At 38.5% G+C, this 26746-nt stretch overlaps 1 protein-coding gene and 1 long non-coding RNA gene across 2 annotated transcripts in view; both read left to right on the forward strand.

Moving 5' to 3' along the window:
- LOC133550900 (oligophrenin-1-like) overlaps positions 1–22043 on the forward strand; it is a 62291-nt gene extending 40248 nt beyond the window's left edge. Inside the window, exons 15-24 of the mRNA XM_061897030.1 lie at positions 2635–2719; positions 2807–2865; positions 6093–6198; positions 6273–6432; positions 9248–9410; positions 11772–12020; positions 12112–12256; positions 18148–18198; positions 21058–21100; positions 21163–22043. Of these exons, the coding sequence (XP_061753014.1) occupies positions 2635–2719; positions 2807–2865; positions 6093–6198; positions 6273–6432; positions 9248–9410; positions 11772–12020; positions 12112–12256; positions 18148–18198; positions 21058–21100; positions 21163–21174 (1073 nt within the window). The 3' untranslated portion in view covers positions 21175–22043. The remainder of the gene's footprint in view (positions 1–2634; positions 2720–2806; positions 2866–6092; positions 6199–6272; positions 6433–9247; positions 9411–11771; positions 12021–12111; positions 12257–18147; positions 18199–21057; positions 21101–21162) is intronic.
- Positions 22044–25374: 3331 nt separating this feature from the next.
- Positions 25375–26746, forward strand: part of LOC133550902 (uncharacterized) — a 57965-nt gene continuing 56593 nt past the window's right edge. Inside the window, exon 1 of the long non-coding RNA XR_009806398.1 lies at positions 25375–25674. This is a non-coding gene — a long non-coding RNA (uncharacterized LOC133550902). The remainder of the gene's footprint in view (positions 25675–26746) is intronic.

Below are 26746 nucleotides of genomic sequence, written 5' to 3' on the forward strand. Positions count from 1 at the left end.
CGTGCATAACTAGTCAGGCTTTATGTCATATATGAATTTGTATTTTGATTCCGCATAAATGGCAATCGCTGTAGGACCGTAATTGACGCTTTAGGAGTTTTTGCTTACATTGCGTAAGTTTTTACATTAGTGAGTTAAAAGATAAAGCTAACGTAGATCCATGCTGATGTCCATGTCCATCCATCCATTTTCTACCGTTAATTCCCTTTGGGGTGGCGGGGGGCGCTGGTGCCTATCTCAGCTACAATCGGGCGGAAGGCGGTTTACACCTGGGCAAGTCGCCATCTCATCATAGGGCCAACACAGATAGACAGACAACATTCACACTCACAATCACATTCACACACTAGGGCCAATTTAGTGTTGCCAATCAACCTATCCCCAGGTGCATGTCTTTGGAAGTCGGAGGAAGCCGGAGTACCCAGAGGGAAACCACGCATTTACGGGAAGGACATGCAAACTCCACACAGAAAGATTCAGAGCTCGGGATTGAACTCCAGACTACTCAGGACCTTCGTATTGTGAGGCAGACGCTCTAACCCCTCTGCCATCATGAAGCCAATATATATACAGTGGGGCAAAAAAGTATTTAGTCAGCCACCGATTGTGCAAGTTCTCCCACTTAAAATGATGACAGAGGTCTGTAATTTTCATCATAGGTACACTTCAACTGTGTGAGACTGAATGTGGACAAAAAAATCCAGGAATTCACATTGTAGGAATTTTAAATAATTTATTTGTAAATTATGGTGGAAAATAAATAGGCACCAGCACCCAGCGCGACCCCAAAGGGAATAAGCGGTAGGAAATGGATGGATGGGTGGAAAATAAGTATTTGGTCAACCATTCAAAGCTCTCACTGATGGAAGGAGGTTTTGGCTTAAAATCTCACGATACATGGCCGCATTCATTCTTTCCTTAACACGGATCAGTCGTCCGTTCCCCTTAGCAGAAAAACAGCCCCAAAGCATGATGTTTCCACCCCCATGCTTCACAGTAGGTGTGGTGTTCTTGGGATGCAACTCGGTATTCTTCTTCCTCCAAACACGACGAGTTGAGTTTATACCAAAAAGTTCTATTTTGGTTTCATCTGACCACATGACATTCTCCCAATCCTCTGCTGTATCATCCATGTATCCATTTTGGTATAAACTCAACTCGTCGTGTTTGGAGGAAGAAGAATACTGAGTTGCATCCCAAGAACACCACACCTACTGTGAAGCATGGGGGTGGAAACATCATGCTTTGGGGCTGTTTTTCTGCTAAGGGGACAGGACGATTGATCCGTGTTAAGGAAAGAATGAATGGGGCCATGTATCGTGAGATTTTGAGCCAAAGCCTCCTTCCATCAGTGAGGGCTTTGAATGGTTGACCAAATACTTATTTTGCACCATAATTTACAAATAAATTATTTAAAATTCCTACAATGTGAATTCCTGGATTTTTTTTTCACATTCTGTCTCTCACAGTTAAAGTGTACCTATGATGAAAATTACAGACCTCTGTTATCATTTTAAGTGGGAGAACTATCACAATCGGTGGCTGACTAAATACTTTTTTGCCCCACTGTATATGTATATATATATATATATATATATATATATATATATATATATATATATGTATATATATTCATTCTTACATTGTATTACTTCAATTATTTTCACCCCAAAAAAACACTTTTAAGGTGTGGCGACTTATTTTACAATAGTATTAGCGACTTCCTTGTTCATTTGCGGAATCCGGTCAACTTCCTTTTATTGAATTTATCGAACTGTACATACAAGTGACGTCGAGGCCTTATAGAGGCCTGCACGTGTTTATACTTGAGTCTGATAAAGATCCCATTTTGATTGCAGTGTAAACAGTCATCTGTAGAAAATCTGATTTGGGCCACTTTAGCCTGCAGTATTTAACATAGTCTAGGTCGATGTGTGTGTCTGTTTAAAAAAAAATCATAATGTTTAATAAATAAACATTTGCATAAATCAAACAAATTGTCCTGTCTCTTGTTGGGTGGACATTTTTATAGGGTGTGCTTACTAACAATTAAAAAAAATCTTCTGGTTTGCAATTAATCACAATTATGAGTTAACTTTAAACAAATTGTAATTAATTGAAAATGTAAACAAATTGTAATTAATTGAAAATGTACATATAGGGGTGGCAATTGTCTGCACTTTCCCCATTTATGTCCTCCAATAATATAGGATAACCAGTGGGCTCATCCAGAAACCATAGCGCTTGGTTTTCATTTTGTGTACCTCCTGTTTTTTATGAACGTGAAACATAGGGAATTCTTCCAGGGATTTCATTACATTCCACACTGACTTCTATTTAAGTGTACTGATTTTTAGAGATCAAAAGTCAAGGTCTTGAGGACTTTATAAAAAGTCACTTTTTAATGTAGTTCATATGATCCCAAGGATTGAAATGTAAGTTTTTGTGTTGTAATGAGATGTAAAGTGACGACAGGTGGTATTCCTACTTCTACGTTTCTTACATCGACAAAACGTCTTAGTGTATTCTGGGACATTGTTTAAGACTTTAAATCATGGCCGTCTACTGCACAGCTCATGTATCAACTGTAACTGATCGTTGTAACATCCCGTTTGATGATTGTGCTGCTTTCAGATCCTGCAAACTCAGCTGACGTGGATCTGAATAGTGGCGACTGGGACATTAAAACCATCGCCAGTGCCATGAAGTTTTATCTGAGGTGTGAAAGCGTGGATGAATCCACAGTCATTTATGTTCAGATGCACACTTAAGACCGTTTTAATACATTGTTCTTTTTTTTCCGCAGAAGCCTTTGTGAACCTCTGATGACCTACGATCTGCACCGAGATCTCACGTTAGCTGCAAGTAAGATGCATTTTGTGGCCGCCTCTGCTTTTAAGATCGAGATTAAGTTTTCTATCTGTGCAGAAGTACACTTACATAGGACATAAGGACAAATTTCTTGGAACATTATCTGATTGAATCAAATAATCGATTGATAACTGGCCTAAAAACTGGAACTATTATTGCTGCGAACTATCTTTCACATTTCAAACCAGAAACGCTGCAAGCCAGAGGTGATCAAAGTGCTATTTTTGTATGGGCCACCAGCTTGTTTTTTATTTGCCTGCCTAAAAATATTTCCATCCCTCCATCCATTTTATACCGATTGTCCCTTTTATTAATGATATATTAGATATTACACAAATATAGATTTTTTTAAATACAACACAAAGCTTATATATAACAAAATACCATATATTGACATACCTGTATATTGGATTGACTAGCATATTTAATGCATAAAAAGTATCAAAGTGGCACCTCACACCCTGTACTTTTTGAATGCTATATCTTTATTCAGTCGTCTCTTGTTTATCACAGTTAATTGGTTCCAGACCACAATAAGTGGTTTTCCGTAAATGATAATATTTGCAGTTTGTCTTCTCAGTATTGTGGACATTTTGATGATCAGCATATGTTCTGCATATTAATGAAGACCGACACATTAAATAGATTGTGCTCTTTTTTTTGCTCACCGAAGAGACACAATCCTCTTCACATGACCTTTATAGATCTGCTTTGCGTGTGCAAGCGTAGTGCACTTTTCAGCATAATGGCCTCTGATTGGTTTAGCCTCAGGCAACATTACTATATTGCTGTAATTCTCAAACTTTTTTAACAAAGTGCCAGCTCAGAAATCTCTTGGCTCTCTCTTTACCACAATAAAGACCAGCATTAAAATACAGTAGCATAACAGGCCCTAGTATTCATTAAAAATAAGACAGAGGTTTTATTTAAAGGAGCTGTCACGCCAAATTTCTTCCCCCCTACAAAAACCTTCCCCCCCCATTTACTTCCGGAGTCATGATTAATACAGACGTTTTGTTAACGCTATATTATAAAAATATAACGCTATATCATAAAAATAAAGACGTTTTGTTAACGCAATATTCTAAAAAAAAATAAAAAACAATTTACAAACACAAGCTATGGGATGACGCATTTACTTCCGGGGTCACGTTTCCTCTTATGTCATCCCATCGCTTGTGTTTGTAAATTGTTTTTTAATTTTTTTTTATAATATATCGTTAACAAAACGTCTGTATTTTTATAATATAGCGTTATATTTTTATAATATAGCATTAACAAAACGTCTGTATTAATCATGACCCCGGAAGTAAATGGGGGGGGAGGTTTTTGTAGGGAGAAGAAATTTGGCGTGACAGAGCCAAATGTAATAATGTGGCCAGAAATGGTACTGCAATCTCAATCAAAATGATGTTGTCCCCCCCACTCTCCATGACTGAGGTTGCCAGATACGCAGCCGAATCCTACTCCTACTCCAAGGAACTTCAAATGACAATTGACGAGTCCTACACTGTATATTTCTCTTGTTTATGCTTCTTGCAAGATAGTTTACTAAGTAATTATGCCACATTTTAGTGATGTCGATTAACCAAATGTATTTGTAGAGTTACGCAGCAATATTTTCGTCAGGACAGATTGTTGAAATTACCCTGCTAAAGTGTCTAGTTTGACCGCACAGACCACCATCAAAATAATTATATATAATAATATATATCATATTACATATCGCATTGGCGTACTTTGATGGCAAGCCAAGGCAACATTTGGTTCAGCATAACTCCATATTGCATCCAACCTGACGCACTGCATTGTCTTCACCATCTTTCAGTGCAGAGTGCAATTCTGTGAGCCATCCCACATTACGCGTAAACCACGTTACGGATAAACCACGTTACGCATAAATCATATAGCCTACTACAATGGCAATCCACAAAGTAACCATTCATTACATGTAATGTATTGTGCCAAGCAAATACCACCCCATAGGTGCCTGTTGCACATACAGTATCAGAAACCACAATTAGCCGTGCTATTGTTGGAACGCATTTCCTCAGCGTATCAGTATATTGAGAACGAAATAGGCACCGACACTACCCATATCCACATAGGCTTTATTTGTCGAAAATGTACTTTCCCTGTCAGTTGGATAACACATTGACATACACAAGCTAGCATGCTAAGCATTACACTAGGAGCTGGGCATCACATTAAGCATTCGTTGCACGAACATACTTGCTTTGTTAGACAATATCATAGACCATTTTGGACAATAAAGCTTACATATGAAATTTCCATTTCCATTTATTACAAGTAATAAAAAAATGTAAATGCCTGACTTTCCTATCAAGGAGGAAATTAGCAAGTTTGGCGTCAGATGAAACAATCTTCTCCGCCTTCAATCGTCTCCATCTTTCAAAGGCATCCCCGATACAAATACTTGTTTTGTTCCTGGCTTTGTCATGAATAAGTTGAGAATCGTAACAATGCCATTTAGATTTACTAAGTTCTGACATGTTTGGTAACTTTACCAGTGGCAATAGCTGGACGAAGAGGGTGGTGCGTAAGTGGAAACCTGGATGTGTCACACTCACAGGTTTTCTAATTGGTCAAACAGTGGAGGGTGGGGCATCGAAATTAAAACAATAACAAGATTTTGGGGCTGTAAATCTAATTTTGAAATAAACGTATCCCGGCTAAACTACCGTTATCAGTTATAAAGGTATTCAAAAAGAACATTATTTTTTAATGCTTTTTGACATATCACGGCCATTTAATGATGACTTGACATGAAATTGTGTGCCTATGTTTATCTTATGTTTATAAACCGCTTTCTCATTTCCTTGCTCATAAAAATTTATTATAGATTTTATATCATGCCTCTTACCTGGAAAGTAGAACAACGAGGATGTATTCTGGCAAGTTGGTACACTTTGACAGCCAATTTACACCCTGAAATGGCGAGAACGACACAAAAAGACGCTTGGTTCCTCCCCTCAGAATATCAGTTTGGAAGGAAACCTCAAACCTGAGTTGTTCAGTCGTAAAAGTGATACAAGACAAAGACTTAAGTGATATTTTTAAAACATTCCCCTTAACCTGGCAGGATGTCCCTTCCAGTTTCCTTCATAGCATTTTTCATCAACAGTACACAAATCAGTTCCTCCAGATAGTATTGTCCACACTACATGTTTATTTCAATATATCACTTTGTTTTATATCAGAGTCGGACAGTCTTGACTTTCGACTGAGTGAAATCCATTCCCTCACCTACAAGCTGCCTGAGAAAAATCGAGAGATGCTAGAGATGCTCATCAAACACCTGGTGGTGTGAGTTGCCCTCACACTTTGTCGCTCAGCTTTCAACAGTCATGATTGAGACTGTTACTGACTTTTCTCCGCAGCGTGTGCAGTCACAGCGAAGAAAACCTCATGACTCCTTCAAACATGGCCGTCATCTACGGACCCACGCTGATGAGAGCCAAGGAGGAGACAGTGGCCGCCATGTTGGATATTAAATTCCAAAATATTGTCGTGGAGATATTGATCGAGGAATACAACAAGGTAAGTCTACTCAGTTTAATGTAATAATGGTGGCTTTTGGGAAGGACAACTAACATATTTGTCTCCACAATATGCCTCCATCTTTCATCCTCTAATATCGGCCTCCCCTCAAATAAACGCTGTACCCCAGTCAAGCAGTAAATTCATACATTTTTCTTGTTAGCTTACTTATTACTCTTACTTTGGCTGTTTTTCACAAATAGAATACTTCATCAGTGGCCTCGTGGTTAAAGAGTCCACCCTGAGATCGGTAGGTTGTGAGTTCAAACCCCGGCCGAGTCATATCACAGCCTATTAAAATGGGACCCATTACCTCCCTGCTTGGCACTTAGCATCACGGGTTGGAATAAGGGGTTGAATCACCAAAAATGATTCGTAGCCACTACTGCTGCCCACTGTTCCCCTCACCTCCCAGGAGGTGATTAAGGGTGATGGGTCAAATGCAGAGAATAATTTCGCCACACCTAGTGTGTGTGTGACAATCATTGGTACTTTAACTTTTTAACTTTAATAACGCACCTTTACACTGCATACTTGGTTCTTGAGTGTGTACATTTTGACAGTGTAGTGGTGTCTCAAATCCATTTGAGTTGGGTATCGAATTTGGTACTTTGATAGGTACCGACCGAAGTCTATCAGTATTTACGTAAAATCAGACTGCGCCATATTTTGAAACAAGCAGTCAACACTCAGTCGGACTGTCTCGAGGTAGCAATTTTCCATGCCAAAAAAGCAAGAAGTAGGTACTCAAAAGTAAAGTAAGGCTGCACGATTAGAAATGCACTAGCTTGATGCTAATTTACATTGGATATGCAGTAGACATGCTAAATATTAGCATTGGTGATTTTACATAGCAATATCAACACCTCCAAATGTGGCAATGAAAACTACAACTAAGATGCACGTTACAATCATACAGCTGGTGTGTAATAAATAATACTTAATGTATGGACCAGGAGTCACCAACGCGGTGCCCGCGAGCACCAGGTAGCCCGTAAGGACCAGATGAGTCGCCCATTGGCCTGTTCTAAAAATAGCTCAAATAGCAGCACTTACCAGTGAGCTGCCTCTATTTTTTAAATTTTATTTATTTACTAGCAAGCTGGTCTCGCTTTGCTCGATATTTTTATTTCGTAGAGAGACAAAACTCAAAGAGAATTTAAAAAACCAATAAAATATTTTAAAGACTTGGTCTTCACCTGTTTAAATACATTCATTTATTTTTTTACTTTGCTTTTTTATAACTTTCAGAAAGACAATTTTAGAGAAAAAATTACAACCTTAAAAATGATTTTAGGATTTTTAAACACATTTACCTTTTTACCTTTTAAATTCCTTCCTCTTCTTTCCTGACAATTGAAAATTTAAAGCCCACCAGGCTGCACCAAACTTCTGGTGCCTTGTTGACACAGAAACGCACAGTGGTGTATGCGCATCAGCTAAGAAGGTTGCAAGCCTGTTTGGTTCAACTTATCTTTGTGAATCAACCTTTTCTGACATGAACTTGATCAAGAAGAAAAACAGAACACGCCTTACTGATGCACATCTGCAAGACTCACTCAGAGTTACAGTGTCAAGTTACACACCAGAGTACAACACACTAGTTAACAGCATGCAATGCCAGGCTTCCTACTAACTGACAAAGAAACAGATAACAGATTTGATGTCCAGTTCAAAGTGTGATATGATTTATTTAAAAATTTGAGAGTTGACTTTTGTATTTTACATGAGTTATTATTTGTACAAAAATGGTGCAAAGAAATTCATGATTTGTCAAAGAATGTTAGTGGCCAGCTACTTAAAATGGGATATTGTGATTTCACAAGACTGTCTCAGAAGTGATCACTTGAAAATTTTCAATTTGAAAAATGTGCACTTAGAGAAAATATAAAAATAAAGTGTTGCATATTGATATTTATCTGTTTGTATATATATTTATTGTGAGAAATCATTAAGAGGATCAGTGTTTCCACAAAGATAAATATAATTAATTATTAATAATAACATAGAGTTAAAGGTAAATTGAGCAAATTGGCTATTTCTGGCAATGTATTTAAGTGTGTATCAAACTGGGAGCCCTTCGCATTAATCAGTACCCAAGAAGTAGCTCTTGGTTTCAAAAAGGTTGGTGACCCCTGGTATAGACACTTTGTAAGACTCAACAAAAGAAAATACTGGCACATTCAAATTAATGACAAAGACTACTTCCTGGCTAAGGCAACACACCCATAGTCCATACACCACTGCCATCTAATGTATCCATCCATCCATCCATTTTCTACCGCTTATTCCCTTTCGGGGTCGCGGGGGGCGCTGGCGCCTATCTCAGCTACAATCGGGCGGAAGGCGGGGTACACCCTGGACAAGTCGCCACCTCATCGCAGGGCCAACACAGATAGACAGACAACATTCACACTCACATTCACACACTAGGGCCAATTAGTGTTGCCAATCAACCTATAATGTAATAATGTAATGTAATGAATGTAAACATGTCTGTAAACCCGTCTTTGTTGTTCAAACCTGAGGATTTTTTACCTTTGTACTGGTCACATTTTGTAAGCATGAATTATTCTTTCTCTACAGCAGCAAAAATGTGAGATGCTGCTGGTTTCAGATTGTCTCAAATTCTGACTATAGAGCATATACATTTATTTTTAAGGCTATGAGACACATGAGGTCAGCAATAAGTTTGTATGTAGGTTTTCCAATTTGTTCAATAAGATCGTACATGATGGGGACAGTAGTGCTTTTTGGCAGGCTGCACACACTACCACAGCACTCTTACTAACTGCACATTTTGTCATGATCACAGATTTTCAGTCATATGCCAGAGGACAGCAGCGCCCCACCCGTCCCTCCTCCACGCATCACCCCGAGAAAGCGACAGCCCATCACCATTTCCAAGCGGCCGCCTCGTCTCTATCCACCTCTGAGTCACGAGCGCTTCCAGTCGCCGCTGCAGCAGCACACTGAAAGTAATTATCAGCCTCTCTTGGCCTGACCGCCATCATCATCATCATCATCATTTACCCATTCTGAATTTGCCGCACATCACTTTCTAACTACTACCTAATCTTCTTTTTCATCACCGACACATCAATTTTTTACACATTTTCTTCGGTGATCTATGCTAATTTATGGCATTTAAAGCAGTCTTAAAGAAAGAAGGTGTGGACCCATTTTTCCAAGTGTGGCAGAGATATTGGGAGCACCTGCCACATTTCCCTCCATGCTTTTTTCATTTGCTTTGCAAAATAAGCACTAACTGTACAGGTACTACATGATATTGATTCAAAAGTCTGTATTCCTATTCTTCGCTTGTAATATAATAATACAAATATATGTATATATATATGTATGTATGTATGTGTGTGTGTGTGTGTGTGTGTATGTATATATATATATATATATATATATATATATATATATATATATATATATATATATATATATATATATATATATATATATACACACACCTCTCCAAGGTTCTCATAGTCATCATTGTCACCAACGTCCCACTGGGTGTGAGTTTTCCCTTGCCCTTATGTGGATTCAAAAGTCTGTCAGGCTTTTGCAAAATTTGTATTCCTATTCTTCGCTTGTAATATAATAATACAAATATATGTATATATATATATATATATGTATGTATGTATGTGTGTGTGTGTGTGTGTGTGTGTGTATATATATATATATATATATATATATATATATATATATATATATATACACACCTCTCCAAGGTTCTCATTGTCATCATTGTCACCGACGTCCCACTGGGTGTGAGTTTTCCCTTGCCCTTATGTGGATTCAAAAGTCTGTCAGGCTTTTGCAAAATTTGTATTCCTATTCTTCGCTTGTAATATAATAATACAAATATATGTATATATATATATGTATGTATGTGTGTGTGTGTGTGTGTGTATATATATATATATATATATATATATATATACCTCTCCAAGGTTCTCATAGTCATCATTGTGACCGACGTCCCACTGGGTGTGAGTTTTCCCTTGCCCTTATGTGGGCCTACCGAGGATGTCGTAGTGGTTTGTGTTGTGGTTTGTGCAGCCCTTTGAGACACTAGTGATTTAGGGCCATATAAGTAAACATTGATTGATTGATATATATATATATATTAAGGGCGTGGGAAAAAATCGATTAGAATTTGAATCGCGATTCTCACGTTGTGCGATTCAGAATCGATTCTCATTTTTTAAAAATAGATTTTTATTTAAATTTTTATTTTATTTTAATTTTTTTAATGTTATTTTTTTTATCAATCCAACAAAACAATACACATCAATATCATAACAATGCAATCCAATTCCAAAACCAAACCTGACCCAGCAACACTCAGAACTGCAATAAACAGAGCAATTGAGGAGACACAAACACGACACAGAACAAACCAAAAGTAGTGAAACAAAAACAAATATTATCAACAACAGTATCAATATTAGTTATAATTTCAGCATAGCAGTGATTAAAAATCCACCATTGACATTATCATTAGACATTTCTAAAAAAAAAAAAAAAAAAAAAAGAACAATAGTGTCACAGTGGCTTACACTTACATCACATCTCATAAGCTTTGACAACACACTGTGTCCAATATTTTTACAAAGATAAAATAAGTCATATTTTCGGTTTGTTTAATAGTTATAACAAATTTACATTAATCCAATCAGTTGATAAAACATTGTCCTTTACAATTATAAAAGCTTTTAAAAAAAAAAGTACTACTCTGCTTGCATGTCAGCAGACTGGGGTAGGTCCTGCTTAAATCCTATGTATTGAATGAATACAGAATCGTTTTGAAGCGGAAAAATATCGTTTCTAAATCGAAAAAGTGGATTTGTAATCGAATCGCAACCCCAAGAATCGATATTGAATCTAATCGTGGGACACCCAAAGATTCGCAGCCCTAACATATATACGCAGTCGAGGTTTCTGTGGTTATTCCGTTATACAGTGCTGAATACCGCGGGTACTGTGTTTTTATATATATATATAAATGTATATATTATGTAAATATAAATAAGATGAGGTAGAGCACCTCAACTTGTTTATTTGAAAAGTAGTTTACCTGCTGAAAAAGTGTGGGTACCCCTGGTGTAGGTTAAATAAAAAAAATTTTAATTTTTTATTTTAAAGCCAAAGTTTTGTTACATGTTTTCTGTTTTTGGGCAATCATGAATGTATCTCAATTCCAATGCATTTAATACCACTTCCTGTTGAAACTTTGCATGTGTAATTTTGCCTACTGTCTTACTTGTGATTCTGATCATACTGTATAAGATCATTGTTACGTCTCTGCTGTCCAACAGATGGCCAGAGTAGCGACTATGCGGCCGAAAGGGACGTGTCAGCGAGCCCTGTCCCCCTGCAGAGGACCAAATCCCCAAACTACGTTCCATTCGTCCCCCGAGAACCTCCTCGGAGACAAGCGCCAGTGCACAGAGCCACCAGACCAGGCGACTGTGATGACCCCAAAGTAGAAAGACAAGAATCTTCTTCAATGTCAAACGGGGAGTCTGGATTCCCTTCATTCCAGAGCAGGAGACCTCCTCTTAAAGGTACAGCAGCCAACAATGTTCCACCATTGACTCAAAAATCCATCCTCAATTCAATACTGTAACCATTTCAATATTGTATTGTGTTTTCCAGTGGAATGTGAGGGTCCCATCAAAACAAGGCCCACAGAGAAACCACCCATATGTAGACCCCCGACGAGGCCTCCTGAGCCCCCCTCTAGGACACCCTCTTTTAAGATCCAGAGCACTGCCAGCAGCGATGGAGCCGCAGCGTCTTAGTAAGAGGCTAACAAATACACAACATTGTCACCAAGGTGACTGGTGGGAAACATTGTGGTTATCAACAATCATACATTTCTCAATATTCCTTAAACAACTTCCCAACACAAAACATGCAAGAAAAAGTGTGAAAGGCGATGAATGAAATTGATTTACCTTTTATTGAAGACTGTTTTTGTTAAAGATGCCGATGATTAGTGAGGGAGGAGGATACTTTGCTGATAGTTCTTTCTTAATTCAGTAGTGTTTCTCACCTTCTTTATCTTTTTTGCTGGAACTCGCATCTTTATTTGGCCCCATGGTGGCTCATGATTTCTATGAACTACTGAGGATACAGCGTATGTATGTCAATAGTTTTAATGATGTGTTTGTGTACTCAGACACACCAAAAGGTCCAGTTGCGGTGGATTAAATGCCCTGGCAAAAGCATTTATCACATAATGTAACATTAAGGAGTGATGAGAGGACAAAAAAACACTAGCGTAGCTACAATGCTAACCTTTCACCCCCCTCTTAACATCATGCTCGGTTAGCTAATTCGCTGAAGACAAATTTACAGTTCATATTTTTGAATTTGACTGATGGATAGTTGGAAGAGAGCCAAGAGTTATTTTGAGATGTGTAGCGAAGCCTGCTTGTTTCAGGAGCTGTCCTCTGAAGTTGTTAGCGTAAAACAAATGGCAGACTACTGTTAGCGATGCTAGTAATACACACTACAATACTACCAATATATATTACTTTACTCCTAATAAACAATACACTACTACTTACAAACCCCGTTTCCATATGAGATGGGAAATTGTGTTAGATGTAAATATAAACGGAATACAATGATTTGCAAATCCTTTTCAACCCATATTCAGTTGAATATGGGTTGAAGACAACGTATGTGATGATCAAACTGATAAACATTTTTTATTTTTTGCAAATAATCATTAACTTTAGGATTTGATGCCAGCAACATGTGACAAAGAATTTGGGAAAGGTGGCAATAAATACTGATAAAGTTGAGAAATACTCATCAAACACTTATTTGGAACATCCCACAGGTGTGCAGGCTAATTGGGAACAGGTGGGTGCCATGATTGGTACAAAAACAGCTTCCCAAAAAATGCTCAGTCTTTCGCAAGAAAGGATGGGGCGAGGTACACCCCTTTGTCTACAACCGCGTGAGCAAACAGTCAAACAGTTTAAAAACAACATTTCTCAAAGTGCAATTGCAAGAAATTTGGGGATTTCAACATCTACGGTCCATAGTATCATCAAAAGGTTCAGAGAATCTGGAGAAATCACTCCACATAAGCGGCATGGCCGGAAAACCAACATTGAATGACCGTGACCTTCGATCCCTCAGACAGCATTGTATCTAAAACCGACATCAATCTCTAAAGGAAAATCACCACATGGGCTCAGGAACACTTCAGAAAACCACTGTCACTAAATACAGTTTGTCGCTACATCTGTAAGTGCAAGTTAAAGCTCTACTATGCAAAGCGAAAGCCATTTATCAACAACATCCAGAAATGCTGCCGGCTTCTTTGGGCCCGAGATCATCTAAGATGGACTGATTCAAATTCGAAAAGTGTTCTGTGGTCTGACGAGTCCACATTTCAAATTATTTTTGGAAATATTCGACATCGTGTCATCCGGACCAAAGGGGAAGCGAACCATCCAGACTGTTATCGACGCAAAGTTCAAAAGCCAGCATCTGTGATGGTATGGGGGTGGATTGGTGCCCAAGGCATGTGTAACTTACATCTGTGAAGGCACTATTAATGCTGAAAGGTACATACAGGTTTTGGAACAACATATGCTGCCATCTAAGCGCCGTCTTTTTCATGGATGCCCCTGCTTATTTCAGCAAGACAATGCTAAGCCACATTCAGCACGTGTTACAACAGCGTGGCTTCGTAAAAAAAGAGTGCGTTTACTTTCTTGGCCCGCCTGCAGTCCAGACCTGTCTCCCATCGAAAAAGTGTGGCGCATCATGAAGTGTAAAATTCGATAGCGGAGACCACGGACTGTTGAACGACTGAAGCTCTACTTAAAACAAGAATGGGAAAGAATTCCACTTTCAAAGCTTCAACAATTAGTTTCCTCAGTTCCCAAATGTTTGAGTGTTGTTAAAAGAAAAGGTGATGTAACACATGTGTTGCAGCCATGGAATTCTAAGTTAATTATTATTTGCAAAAAAAAAAAGTTTATGAGTTTGAACATCAAATATCTTCTCTTTGTAGTGCAGTCAATTGAATATGGGTTGAAAAGGATTTGCAAATAATTGTATTCCGTTTATATTTACATCCAACACAATTTCCCAACTCATATGGAAACAGGGTTTGTATATACAGTACATTACACTACTAATACATGTCACACTACTCCAATACACTCTACACTATGGCTTATGTACATTACACTACTAATCACATATAGAGTACTTTACTACTAATATATACTACACTACTTCTGATACGCGCCACACCTCAACTAGTACACTCCACACCACTATTAGTACACGCTACACCACTATTATTACACGCTAAACTGCCACTAATACACGCCACACTATTACTAATGCATTCTACGCTACTACTAATACATGCTACACCACTAATACACGCCACAACACTACTAATATATGCCACCACACCCCCACTAATACACACCACACCACTACTAATATACGCCACCACACCACCACTAAAACACACCACACCACTACTAATACATTCCACACTGCTTCTAAAACAGGCCACCACACCACCACTAATATACGCCACACCACTAATAATACACCACTACTAATACGTGCCACAACACCACTACTAATACATGCCACAGCACCACTACTAATAAACGCCACCATACCACTACTAATACACGTCTCACTACTTCTAATGCATGCCATGAAACCTCTTCTAATACACGCCACCACATAACTCTTAATACACGCCACACCACTTCTAATACACGCCACCACATAACTCTTAATACACGTCACACCACTTCTAATACACGCCACCACATAACTCTTAATACACGCCACACCACTTCTAATGCACGCCACCACATCACTCTTAATACACGCCACACCACTTCTAATACACGCCACCACATAACTCTTAATACACGCCACACCACTTCTAATACACGCCACCACATAACTCTTAATACACGCCACACCACTTCTAATACACGCCACCACATAACTCTTAATACACGTCACACCACTTCTAATACACGCCACCACATAACTCTTAATACACGCCACACCACTTCTAATGCACGCCACCACATCACTCTTAATACACGCCACACCACTTCTAATACACGCCACCACATCACTCTTAATACACGCCACACCACTTCTAATACACGCCACCACATAACTCTTAATACACGCCACACCACTTCTAATACACGCCACCACATAACTCTTAATACATGCCACACCACTTCTAATACACGCCACCACATAACTCTTAATACACGTCACACCACTTCTAATACACGCCACCACATAACTCTTAATACACGCCACACCACTTCTAATACACGCCACCACATAACTCTTAATACACGTCACACCACTTCTAATACACGCCACGACATAACTCTTAATACACGCCACACCACTTCTAATGCACGCCACCACATCACCCTTAATACACGCCACACCACTTCTAATACACGCCACCACATCACTCTTAATACACGCCACACCACTTCTAATACACGCCCCCACATAACTCTTAATACACGCCACACCACTTCTAATACACGCCACCACATAACTCTTAATACATGCCACACCACTTCTAATACACGCCACCACATAACTCTTAATACACGTCACACCACTTCTAATACACGCCACCACATAACTCTTAATACACGCCACACCACCTCTAATGCACGCCACCACATCACTCTTAATACACGCCACACCACTTCTAATACACGCCACCACATAACTCTTAATACACGCCACACCACTTCTAATACACGCCACCACATAACTCTTAATACACGCCACACCACTTCTAATACACGCCACCACATAACTCTTAATACACGCCACACCACTTCTAATACACGCCACCACATAACTCTTAATACACGCCACACCACTTCTAATACACGCCACCACATAACTCTTAATACACGTCACACCACTTCTAATACACGCCACCACATAACTCTTAATACACGCCACACCACTTCTAATACACGCCACCACATAACTCTTAATACACGTCACACCACTTCTAATACACGCCACCACATAACTCTTAATACACGCCACACCACTTCTAATGCACGCCACCACATCACTCTTAATACACGCCACACCACTTCTAATACACGCCACCACATCACTCTTAATACACGCCACACCACTTCTAATACACGCCACCACATAACTCTTAATACACGCCACACCACTTCTAATACACGCCACCACATAACTCTTAATACATGCCACACCACTTCTAATACACGCCACCACATAACTCTTAATACACGTCACACCACTTCTAATACACGCCACCACATAACTCTTAATACACGCCACACCACTTCTAATACACGCCACCACATAACTCTTAATACACGTCACACCACTTCTAATACACGCCACGACATAACTCTTAATACACGCCACACCACTTCTAATGCACGCCACCACATCACCCTTAATACACGCCACACCACTTCTAATACACGCCACCACATCACTCTTAATACACGCCACACCACTTCTAATACACGCCACCACATAACTCTTAATACACGCCACACCACTTCTAATACACGCCACCACATAACTCTTAATACATGCCACACCACTTCTAATACACGCCACCACATAACTCTTAATACACGTCACACCACTTCTAATACACGCCACCACATAACTCTTAATACACGCCACACCACCTCTAATGCACGCCACCACATCACTCTTAATACACGCCACACCACTTCTAATACACGCCACCACATAACTCTTAATACACGCCACACCACTTCTAATACACGCCACCACATAACTCTTAATACACGCCACACCACTTCTAATACACGCCACCACATAACTCTTAATACACGCCACACCACTTCTAATACACGCCACCACATAACTCTTAATACACGCCACACCACTTCTAATACACGCCACCACATAACTCTTAATACACGTCACACCACTTCTAATACACGCCACCACATAACTCTTAATACACGCCACACCACTTCTAATACACGCCACCACATAACTCTTAATACACGTCACACCACTTCTAATACACGCCACCACATAACTCTTAATACACGCCACACCACTTCTAATGCACGCCACCACATCACTCTTAATACACGCCACACCACTTCTAATGCATGTCACGAAACATCTTCTAAAACATGCCAGCGCATCACTACAAATACACGCCACAGCACTACAAATACACGCCATAGCACTACAAATACACGCCACAGCACTACTTATACACGCCACAGCACTACTTATACACGCCACAGCACTACTTATACACGCCACAGCACTACTAATACACGCCACAGCACTACTAATACGCGCCACAAAATCACTTCTATTACACGTTACCCCACCACTACTATTACATGCCACCACACCACTTCTAATAATTCCCTCTGATCTAGCAATATTGAAAAATGTATCAATTCATTTGTTGAAGCCACTCATTCAAATGATCCAGCCACCTTATTTGACACTTCTGATTTAAAAAGGTGTATTTTTTTTGTTGGTGAATGTTGCTGCGCAGGGACAATTATTCTTCACTTTCATAATTTTTTTTTTTTTTTTTTTTTAATGTTAATTTGTCATGTATGTTTTACTTTTTCCCCACAGTGTTGCCTCGAAGATGAAATTTTTTGAGAACGCCTCAAAGCAAGTTAGCAGGTATGTAAAAGTACTTTTTTTAGTTTTTACTGCGGATATATCTTGCGAAGGAACAAACACACGCACACACACATATATATATATATATATATATATATATATCCATCCATTTTCTACCACTTATTCCCTTTGGGGTCGCGGTTGGCGCTGGTGCCTATCTCAGCTACAATCGGGCGGAAGGCGGTGTACACCCTGGACAAGTCGCCACCTCATCGCAGGGCCAACACAGATAGACAGACAACATTCACACTCACATTCACACACTAGGGACCATTTAGTGTTGCCAAGCAACCTATCCCCAGGTGCATGTCTTTGGAAGTGGGAGGAAGCCGGAGTACCCGGAGGGAACCCACGCATTCACAGGGAGGACATGCAAACTCCACACAGAAAGATCCCGAGCCCAGGATTGAACCCTGGCCACTCAAAGCCTTCGTATTGAATGTTTAAAAAAAATAATAATAAAGACCCTGACCATTGTTTGCTGAGAAAAATTCTAGCCCCTGACAGCCGTGGAATTATGACATTTAACAATAAATATGATATAAATATGGTATAGTGTGAGCAATAAAGAGGGTCGTGAATTTGCATATTCTTGGTTGAACGTTCCGCCCGTCTCCAGCTAAATGTTATCTTAAAACGGCTTGAGGAGCTTTTTGTATCCAGCGAGTCAGACAACACTTTCACCAAAAGACTCTCTCCATTCGGGTAGTCGTGTCTTTCATATGAGCACCAGATGAAGGGATGGTGTGTGGCCGGCAGAACAAGGATTTAAATCTAATCAAACTTTATTCATAGAGCACTTTTCATACAAAGGCAAGTGGCAAACAGTGCATTACACCCAAAAAAATCGAAGAAGACAAGGAAACACACACACGAACATACAGCACTATTGACAATAACAAAACAAAACAAAACATGGCATGACAATGAGGAACGAGGAAAAACGTCACCTTCAAGGCGTCCACACTGGAGAATAACTACATTTAATGCCATCTAAAAAATAATACAAAACATGATTATATATATATATGTAGAAATTTTATATAAATAATACATAAAATGCATAAAGAACAATTCAATTTGGCGGCCAAATTGTATAGTTTGAGTTAGCTTGGATTTTGTGCTTACTTTTTTTGTGTATTGCATTTATTTTGGGTGTTAATGTCATCTTTCCATGGTTTTTTGTTATTTTGTTGAATGTTGTTAGCCATCATTATTAGCGCTGCACGATTTTGAGAAAAAAACAAATTGCGATTTTTCTCTCCAAAATTGTGATTCAATTTTTGATTTTTATATTCTATACATAAAAATAAATAAAACTGTGAAAATAACGAGTGAAAGAAGACATGTTACTTTTAGGATGTCAATCACATATTGTAATCTCAAGGTGCTACACATTAAAACAATATGCAGTAATTTACTTAAAAAATATTTGGCTTTTTGCAGACAGACTCAGAACTTTTGTCTACAGCGTGCTCTAAAATTGAAGAATTAAGCCATAAAAACGATGCAGTGTTTTTAATTTAATGTAATCTTAATCTATATTAGTATTGCAAGTATTCATTTAAAATGATACCAACATTTTTTCATCCTTACTGTAGAATTGTTGACCAAGGTTCTGTAATTAAAAGTAAATAACTTTATCGTAAATACATAAACCAAAGATAAAATGGACTCATTTCTTGTAAACAAACATTTTACTGTACTATAGTACAACTTATAGTAAAAAAAAAATTCCAGTTGGAAAAACGAGGTTGAACATTATCTTTTTGTTTATTGCTATTACGTGATCACAGCATTTTCGCTCGTTCTTCTGTATTGATGGACTCATAATGCTCATCCAATTTGAAGCTGAAATATTCCCACAACAGGACATAATCTTTCTTTTTTCTAATCTTGGGTTATTTTGCGGCACTTCTCACTGGCTCTTTGGACTGTGAGTATGTTTGCGAGGGCGCCCCGCTCTCGTCTTCGCCGAGATGAAGATTGTGAATGACTGAAAAGAGGGGGTCACTCTGTTCAGTTAATTCCACTCGTAAACAAAGGCGCACAGGTGCTGAGAGCGATGCACAAAGTTAATACGTCTTTCTTCCTGTTTGAAGTGAGCGACGAAGGGAAAAACAAGTCAGCCTCTTGCTGTTATTTACTTCATGAATAAAACCTCAGTGTTGATTTGATTCCAATTAATTGTGCAGCCCTGCCATCATGCCTGACTATTTTACATTTGAGCCTTTTCTATATACTGTATGTTTTTAATGATTGTTATAAAATCACTGTTGGTGCCAGCAACTCATACAATATTTTCAGACAGGTGGTGAAAAAAATGTCAATCTCTGAGGAGAGTCATGACAGAAAATAATTATTCATAATAAATACATTCAATGTATTTTATAGTGGCAAACTGTGTGGTCTTCAAAAGCAAATGCCCACCGAGGTCTCGAATTGGGGCTGTGTCAAACAACAGCTGTGGCTGTAGGCAACCTCCTGTTTTTTAATGGGTCAGCATTAAGCAGCTTTAGCTCCCTCTGCTTGGGCTTTACATTTGGGTCGTGCTCCTCAGCTAGTTAGTGTTGATTACCATGCAGCAGCAATGATGATGCTGACTTAGCAGCTTGCACCTCACCACTATTACAACATGGGCTCTGTTGCATTTACTTCATTGATTTCTCATTCATTCCCAAGTTACTATTCAAGTTGAATGAATACATGATTAGTGTTGTGTGAGTAACAGCCTCAATCCCAGAAAGTTTTGGTGTACTCATGTTGTGTAACATACTGCATCTTACTTGAAATACATCCAAATATACTGCAGGTGAAAACAGTGCACCCATGTAACATGCTTGCATTTCCTCCATGTAGTGATCCAGTCTCACAGTCAGCAGCTACAAATGTGAAAAAAGAGGTGAGATTAGCACTTTTTATTTCTCTTAGTATCTTCTGATGAAACGTCTGATCTCTCCTCAGAATTCAAGCTAGACAAGGCAGTGCGGCCTCAACACGGCAAGCTGCTCGTAGTGTGAAGAGTCGCACATCAACTCGCAGAACAAGTTCCATTGTGTGTGTGTGTGTGTGTGCGTGCGTGTGTTGCAAAAAACAACACAAGCAGTGACTTTTGAATGTTCAAGCACATTTTTGTTTTTGAACATCATTCTAAAGTGAAAAGAGTTCCTTTTTTTTTACACAGTCTTGTTCCACGCTGGTAAAAGTATTGATTGGTTACTAAAACGACTAACTTGTAATTGTCTCAAAACACTTTGTAATGTTCTTTAACTTGTCTGATTCACAATAGTTCAAGTGCACTTTTATATTATGATCTTAATCAAAAAATAGCCAATAGATTTGTGTCCAAAATAAACCTGAAAATGTCAGTACAGTGTTCATAAGGTAAACGTGTTGCTCTTTCAGAGGCCATGAACTAAGAATACTTTAAAGTATTTCCTACCCTCCTACTTCAACTTTTGATCAAATGTTTCTGTTTGCACTTCCAAAAAGGGTTACATTTTAAGCTACTTTTTTGTTGTTTTGTTCCATATTGATTCTCCTTGTTTTCTTTTCCTTCAACTTGAAAATTGTGTTTGCTTTCTCATGTTTTCATAAAGAGAACAAATAAATATGAACGATGTGAATAGTCGGACAAAGAAGCCTGATACTCTTTCGTTTCTATGCCATAAAAATAACGTAACTGAGGGTGTCACTAAAGATAATAATTGACTACACGTTTTCCCCTTTCCAATTCACCAGGGGTCTCATGTATTGAGCTTGCGTACGCACAAAAACCTGACATTCGCCCTCTGTCACAGCAAAGATGAGATGTATCAAGAGTGAAATAAACGTAATGTGCGCTGCTTCACGCCATCTTCATGCTTCACGTTCGCACATTTCTACATGCTGTGGATACTTTGGCGACACAGAGGTTTTTGTTCGGGCTTTGCAAACATTTGATTTCAACAATGTAAAATAAGATTGAGACAAGGACTCAAAATTCACTTTTTCGCCAATGCATTTAATGCTACATATTCATATTTGTGGGAACGTCTATTAATTTATGTATGCGATCATTTTTTATTTTACAAATTTATTAAAACTAAAAGATGAAAACATCACACGTACATAAGTATTCACAGCTTTTGCTCAATACTTTGTTGATGCACCTTTGGCAGCAATCACAGCTTTAAGTCTTTTTGAATACGATGCCACCTATGCACCGATGTACACCTATCTTTGGCCATTTTCGCCCATTCCACTTTGCAGCATCTCTGCTTGCTCACCCACATACTAATGCACTAAAACCATATCTTTAGGATTTATTCGATGCCCCTATCAATACAAACTAGGGAACTTTATATCATGCCTATCATGACCAAAATTATCACGGTTATCATTTTTATCCCGGTATTGTTGAATGCATTAAAAATGTACTTAAACACACACTGACATCTTTTAACCAAGTAATATTTTTAAATAACTAAAATAAATATACACAGTGTTATAAAATACACTATTTTGCATGTTTTGTTTTTTATGCCTCACCGGTTGTGTTTTAGTCTTAGTACTTCTTTTGCTTTATTAGCTAAACTTTTAATGTTTTAAATATTTTTGTACTGTAGCACTTTAAGATGTATTTTAATGAAAAGTGTGTAACAAATGAAACATATCATTTATTATCATTTATTGTATGGGCTGTGGCGTCCCACTCTGTTCAGCGGTCCTTATCGCTCCATAAAAACACTTCCATCTTGTATTCCTCTGAGGAAAGAACGATGACTTTGGACTAAGAGAGCACAACTTGTAGGTTCAATGTGCACAATTGATTATCTTAGTTGCTCCGACAGTAATGTGTTTATATAGGTTAACAGGGAAAGACATGAATGTCTCTTGTTTTCATGTTAGCATTTAAGCTAGTGAGCTGTTGCCAGTCTGTCCACGAATTTACCAAGGTGCAGTTTTCAATCACCTTTTCTCGATCATTTTAATTTGAAACGTTAATACTCACCATCGGGAGTTTTACAGCGGCTATCATTAATACAGTTCATTGTCATATACCTAGTTGTTGCAAGTCGTGTTTATAAATAAATAAAAAAATTAAAAAAGAGTATTTAGAGCAGTTTTTTTTTAAATTATTTTCCCTTTAACGCCTCCCCCCTAGGAAAAAGAAAACATTTCGCGCCCATTGCCTAGGCACCCCACTCTCCGCAGCGACTATAAATAGTATAATTTGTCTATGAAATAGTTGTAAGTACACCTCTGCATAACATTGTAATCTTATTAACATTCTATAAAACAAACAAATTAAAGAAGTATGAAATAGATTGGGTGTGTCCAATCTATTTTTACAGAGTACCAAATACAGAAAAATGAAAGAATGCGGGGGACAAATTCATACATTTTCCACATTAAAGATGCCAAAACCAATTCAATGTACAACGGTATATGTTCCATATTTGGGGAAACAAAAAACACTAGCTATGTGTACATGGACACATTTAATAGGATTAATGTGACGTCTGCTAGGCATGGTGGTTAAGGTGCTTCTTCCAGGATGCAGTTCAGGCTTGGACACAGCATAAAGGTAAGAAATGTTGGTTTATTAACTAAAAACAGACTAAGAACAGAAACACTGGTGCTATGTAGAAAAGACAAACCAAAAGCGCTAGCATTAAGCTAGGGAACTAGACACAGTAATAGCATATAAGCTAACAAGTACAAAAACAGGTTTACCAATGTCGGGAGTTAGCGTCGTCACTTGTTGAGGGAAACAAGGCTAGGATCCGAGAACGAGTCACAGAAAATGCAGGCTTAAATAAGGATGGTAATCAACAAGCAGGTGAGAGTCCGGAAACAAGGAACAGGTGAAACAAATATGCAACTATGGCGACAGAAACAAATCAGGAAGTGCACACACAAACTCAAAAATCCAAACGACAAACGATCCGTGCAGCGGATCGCAACAATTAAGATCCTAACCGCACTAAAAATGTTTTATGTAAACATGCATTAGGAATATTCTGACTTTATCACAAACGTTTGAATCAAAATTTAATTCCGATCGAGACGTGTGGGATATGCCAATCGTCATTCAGAATGTAGCGCATGAAAACACATCTTCCAACATTCGGGTTGGAGTTATCCTTTCTGCCCATGTCTTTGATGTCAGAAATACTTTGGTGGTGGAGCGAGACTAAATGTAATAGTCTTGGAATGAAGCGATTGTCCTGCTGCTGTCTGCCCCATTCAACATGTACAGAAGTATCATTATATACTGTTGAGTTTGTTGCTTTAAAATGAGACTAGCGAAAACAAAAGAGTGGTATGGAGTGTTGTGTCGTAACGATAAAAGAAAGGGTCCAGTTGTCGTCTTAATGAGCTGTTGTATTCACGACTTTACCGCTAATCCAAGTGCTAACTGCTAGCCTTGTGCATGTACATAGAATGTCGTTACATGAAGATGTGTGGCAACTTGTACAGATTGCGACATAAATGGCACAGAACAGCTCAATTTCAAAAAGAGAGGTAAAACAAAAGTAGTGAACAGAAAAAAAAAAAGGTAAATAAATAGTGATAACATCGAACAAACAAAAATGCACAAAACCTTGTCTGTTCACACTGAAAGTATGTTTTTTCAGCACCTGCAGTGAGCGAACTTGTCCAAATAGTGGCGCCATAGCAGAAATAATAACAGACCTTTCCGTTTATGTTATGTTCTGCGCATGTCAAAGTAAAGTATTCTGATTTTAGGGGTGATGCATGAAAATGCATTTCATAGATAATTTTTTCAGGGTCCGTGTACACCAGAGGTGTCAAACTCATTTCAGCTCAGGGGCCGCATGGAGGAAAATCTGTGTAAACGCGGGCCGGACTATTAAAATAATGGCATTAAAACTAAAACATGAACACAACTTTAGATTGTTTTATTTTTATTTGTCCAAAAATAGAACACACACATTCTGAAAATATTACAATAAAAACAGAAAAAACTACCGGCAGCGGTAAAGTGTAGATCCATGAAGGAAAGAAGAAAGTGAATTAAAGTTTATAACTGAATAAATACGTATGCATAAAAATGTTTTGTCTTTTGTATCATATTTTCAATGAATTAAGTAACGTTCATGACAACCTTTTTTCCAAAACACAATACAGAATGTGAGCTATAATAGGATAATGCATACATGTAACATTTGTTTTCAAAACAGTTACAAAAAAGTGGGACGGCCAACACTGCCTCTTGTTTTCCAGCAGCAGTAAAAACTCCTGATATTTTGGAAAAAGTAAACTCCAGCCTAGATTTATGGGGAAAAGGACACACAAGTAGACGTTTCGTGGAAAATGATAAATCATGGTGTTAAGGACACATTTTGGGCAAGTCATTGGGAAAGTTGGCGCGCCACGCCTGCATCTGACAACCTGCATGACAGCCCACAGAGCAACACGTCCACCAGCCATCGATGTCTTCGAAAGTGAGATCAGGAAACATTTCAGGTGAGAGCAATCCTTACAGTACTACTGCCTGGGGTGTCAAATGACCTAAAGACCAATCTTTGTCAACATGAGCTGTTTTGTCATGCGCACGCAGCGAATCAATGCTTAAGTTCTCTTCAGAACAAATTAAAATCCAAGTCATTATTTTAAATTGTGTTTCTTTCATTGTGTCTTCTGACCAGTAAGCATTTATACACGGCTTGAAAAAGATCACATTAAGGCAAACAATGGTAGACTACGTTTGACTTTTCATCACTGTTGTTTACAGAATAACAACTGGTAGCTTTGTTTGACAAGGCAGCTCATTTTGACAGAACCCTGGCCCTTGCTGCACGTAACAGCTGTTAAAAAGACATTGCAGTGACGTGGTTTCTCTGACAGTGACAGTACAGCTGTTACAATTAATGACATGCAATGTGTTGATGTGAGACCGACTCCACTGTGTTGGAGGTGTTTTTTTTGTTTTGTTGTTTTTTTAAACCTACTCTTGAAAGGACCCTATCATTCAAAACCAACTTTTCTCACCTTTTGGCACTTGCTTATGTGTATTTGGGATCTGCATAAATCCAGAAAATTTGTAATCAAACTATGGAAGCATCACCGGCGATATTTGTAAAACAATCTTGCCTTGTTCCATACTTCCACCAAACGGTCCGTTTGGAATTTGCTCTGACTTCTGACGTTTTCCAACCTGTGACGAAGAGATTTACCCAAACATCCTTGCCCGAGTCCGACATTTTTTAATTTACATCGGACCCACAACCATATCATATCCGCGATGAAACCCAATAAAGAACATGCTCTGTTGTAGGCTGCTTTAGACTTAGACAAACTTTATTGATCCACAAGGGACATTTAACCAGCACAGGTCACTACACAAACTTTCAGCCTCATCTGAGTAAAAAGTGCCTTACTTTTAACTTGTGTAATTTGTGGCAGTGTGCCTTCATCTGTGAAGAAGTCGCTACGAGTGCTTCAACCACTGACCTTCAAAAAATAATGGATTTTCCTAAAAACTACTTTTAATGGCAAGCTCGGTTTCTGCGATTTATGGTAATGGAGGAGATAATGA

The sequence above is a fragment of the Nerophis ophidion genome, linkage group LG04, assembly GCF_033978795.1.
Source record: "Nerophis ophidion isolate RoL-2023_Sa linkage group LG04, RoL_Noph_v1.0, whole genome shotgun sequence".
Lineage (NCBI taxonomy): Eukaryota > Metazoa > Chordata > Actinopteri > Syngnathiformes > Syngnathidae > Nerophis > Nerophis ophidion.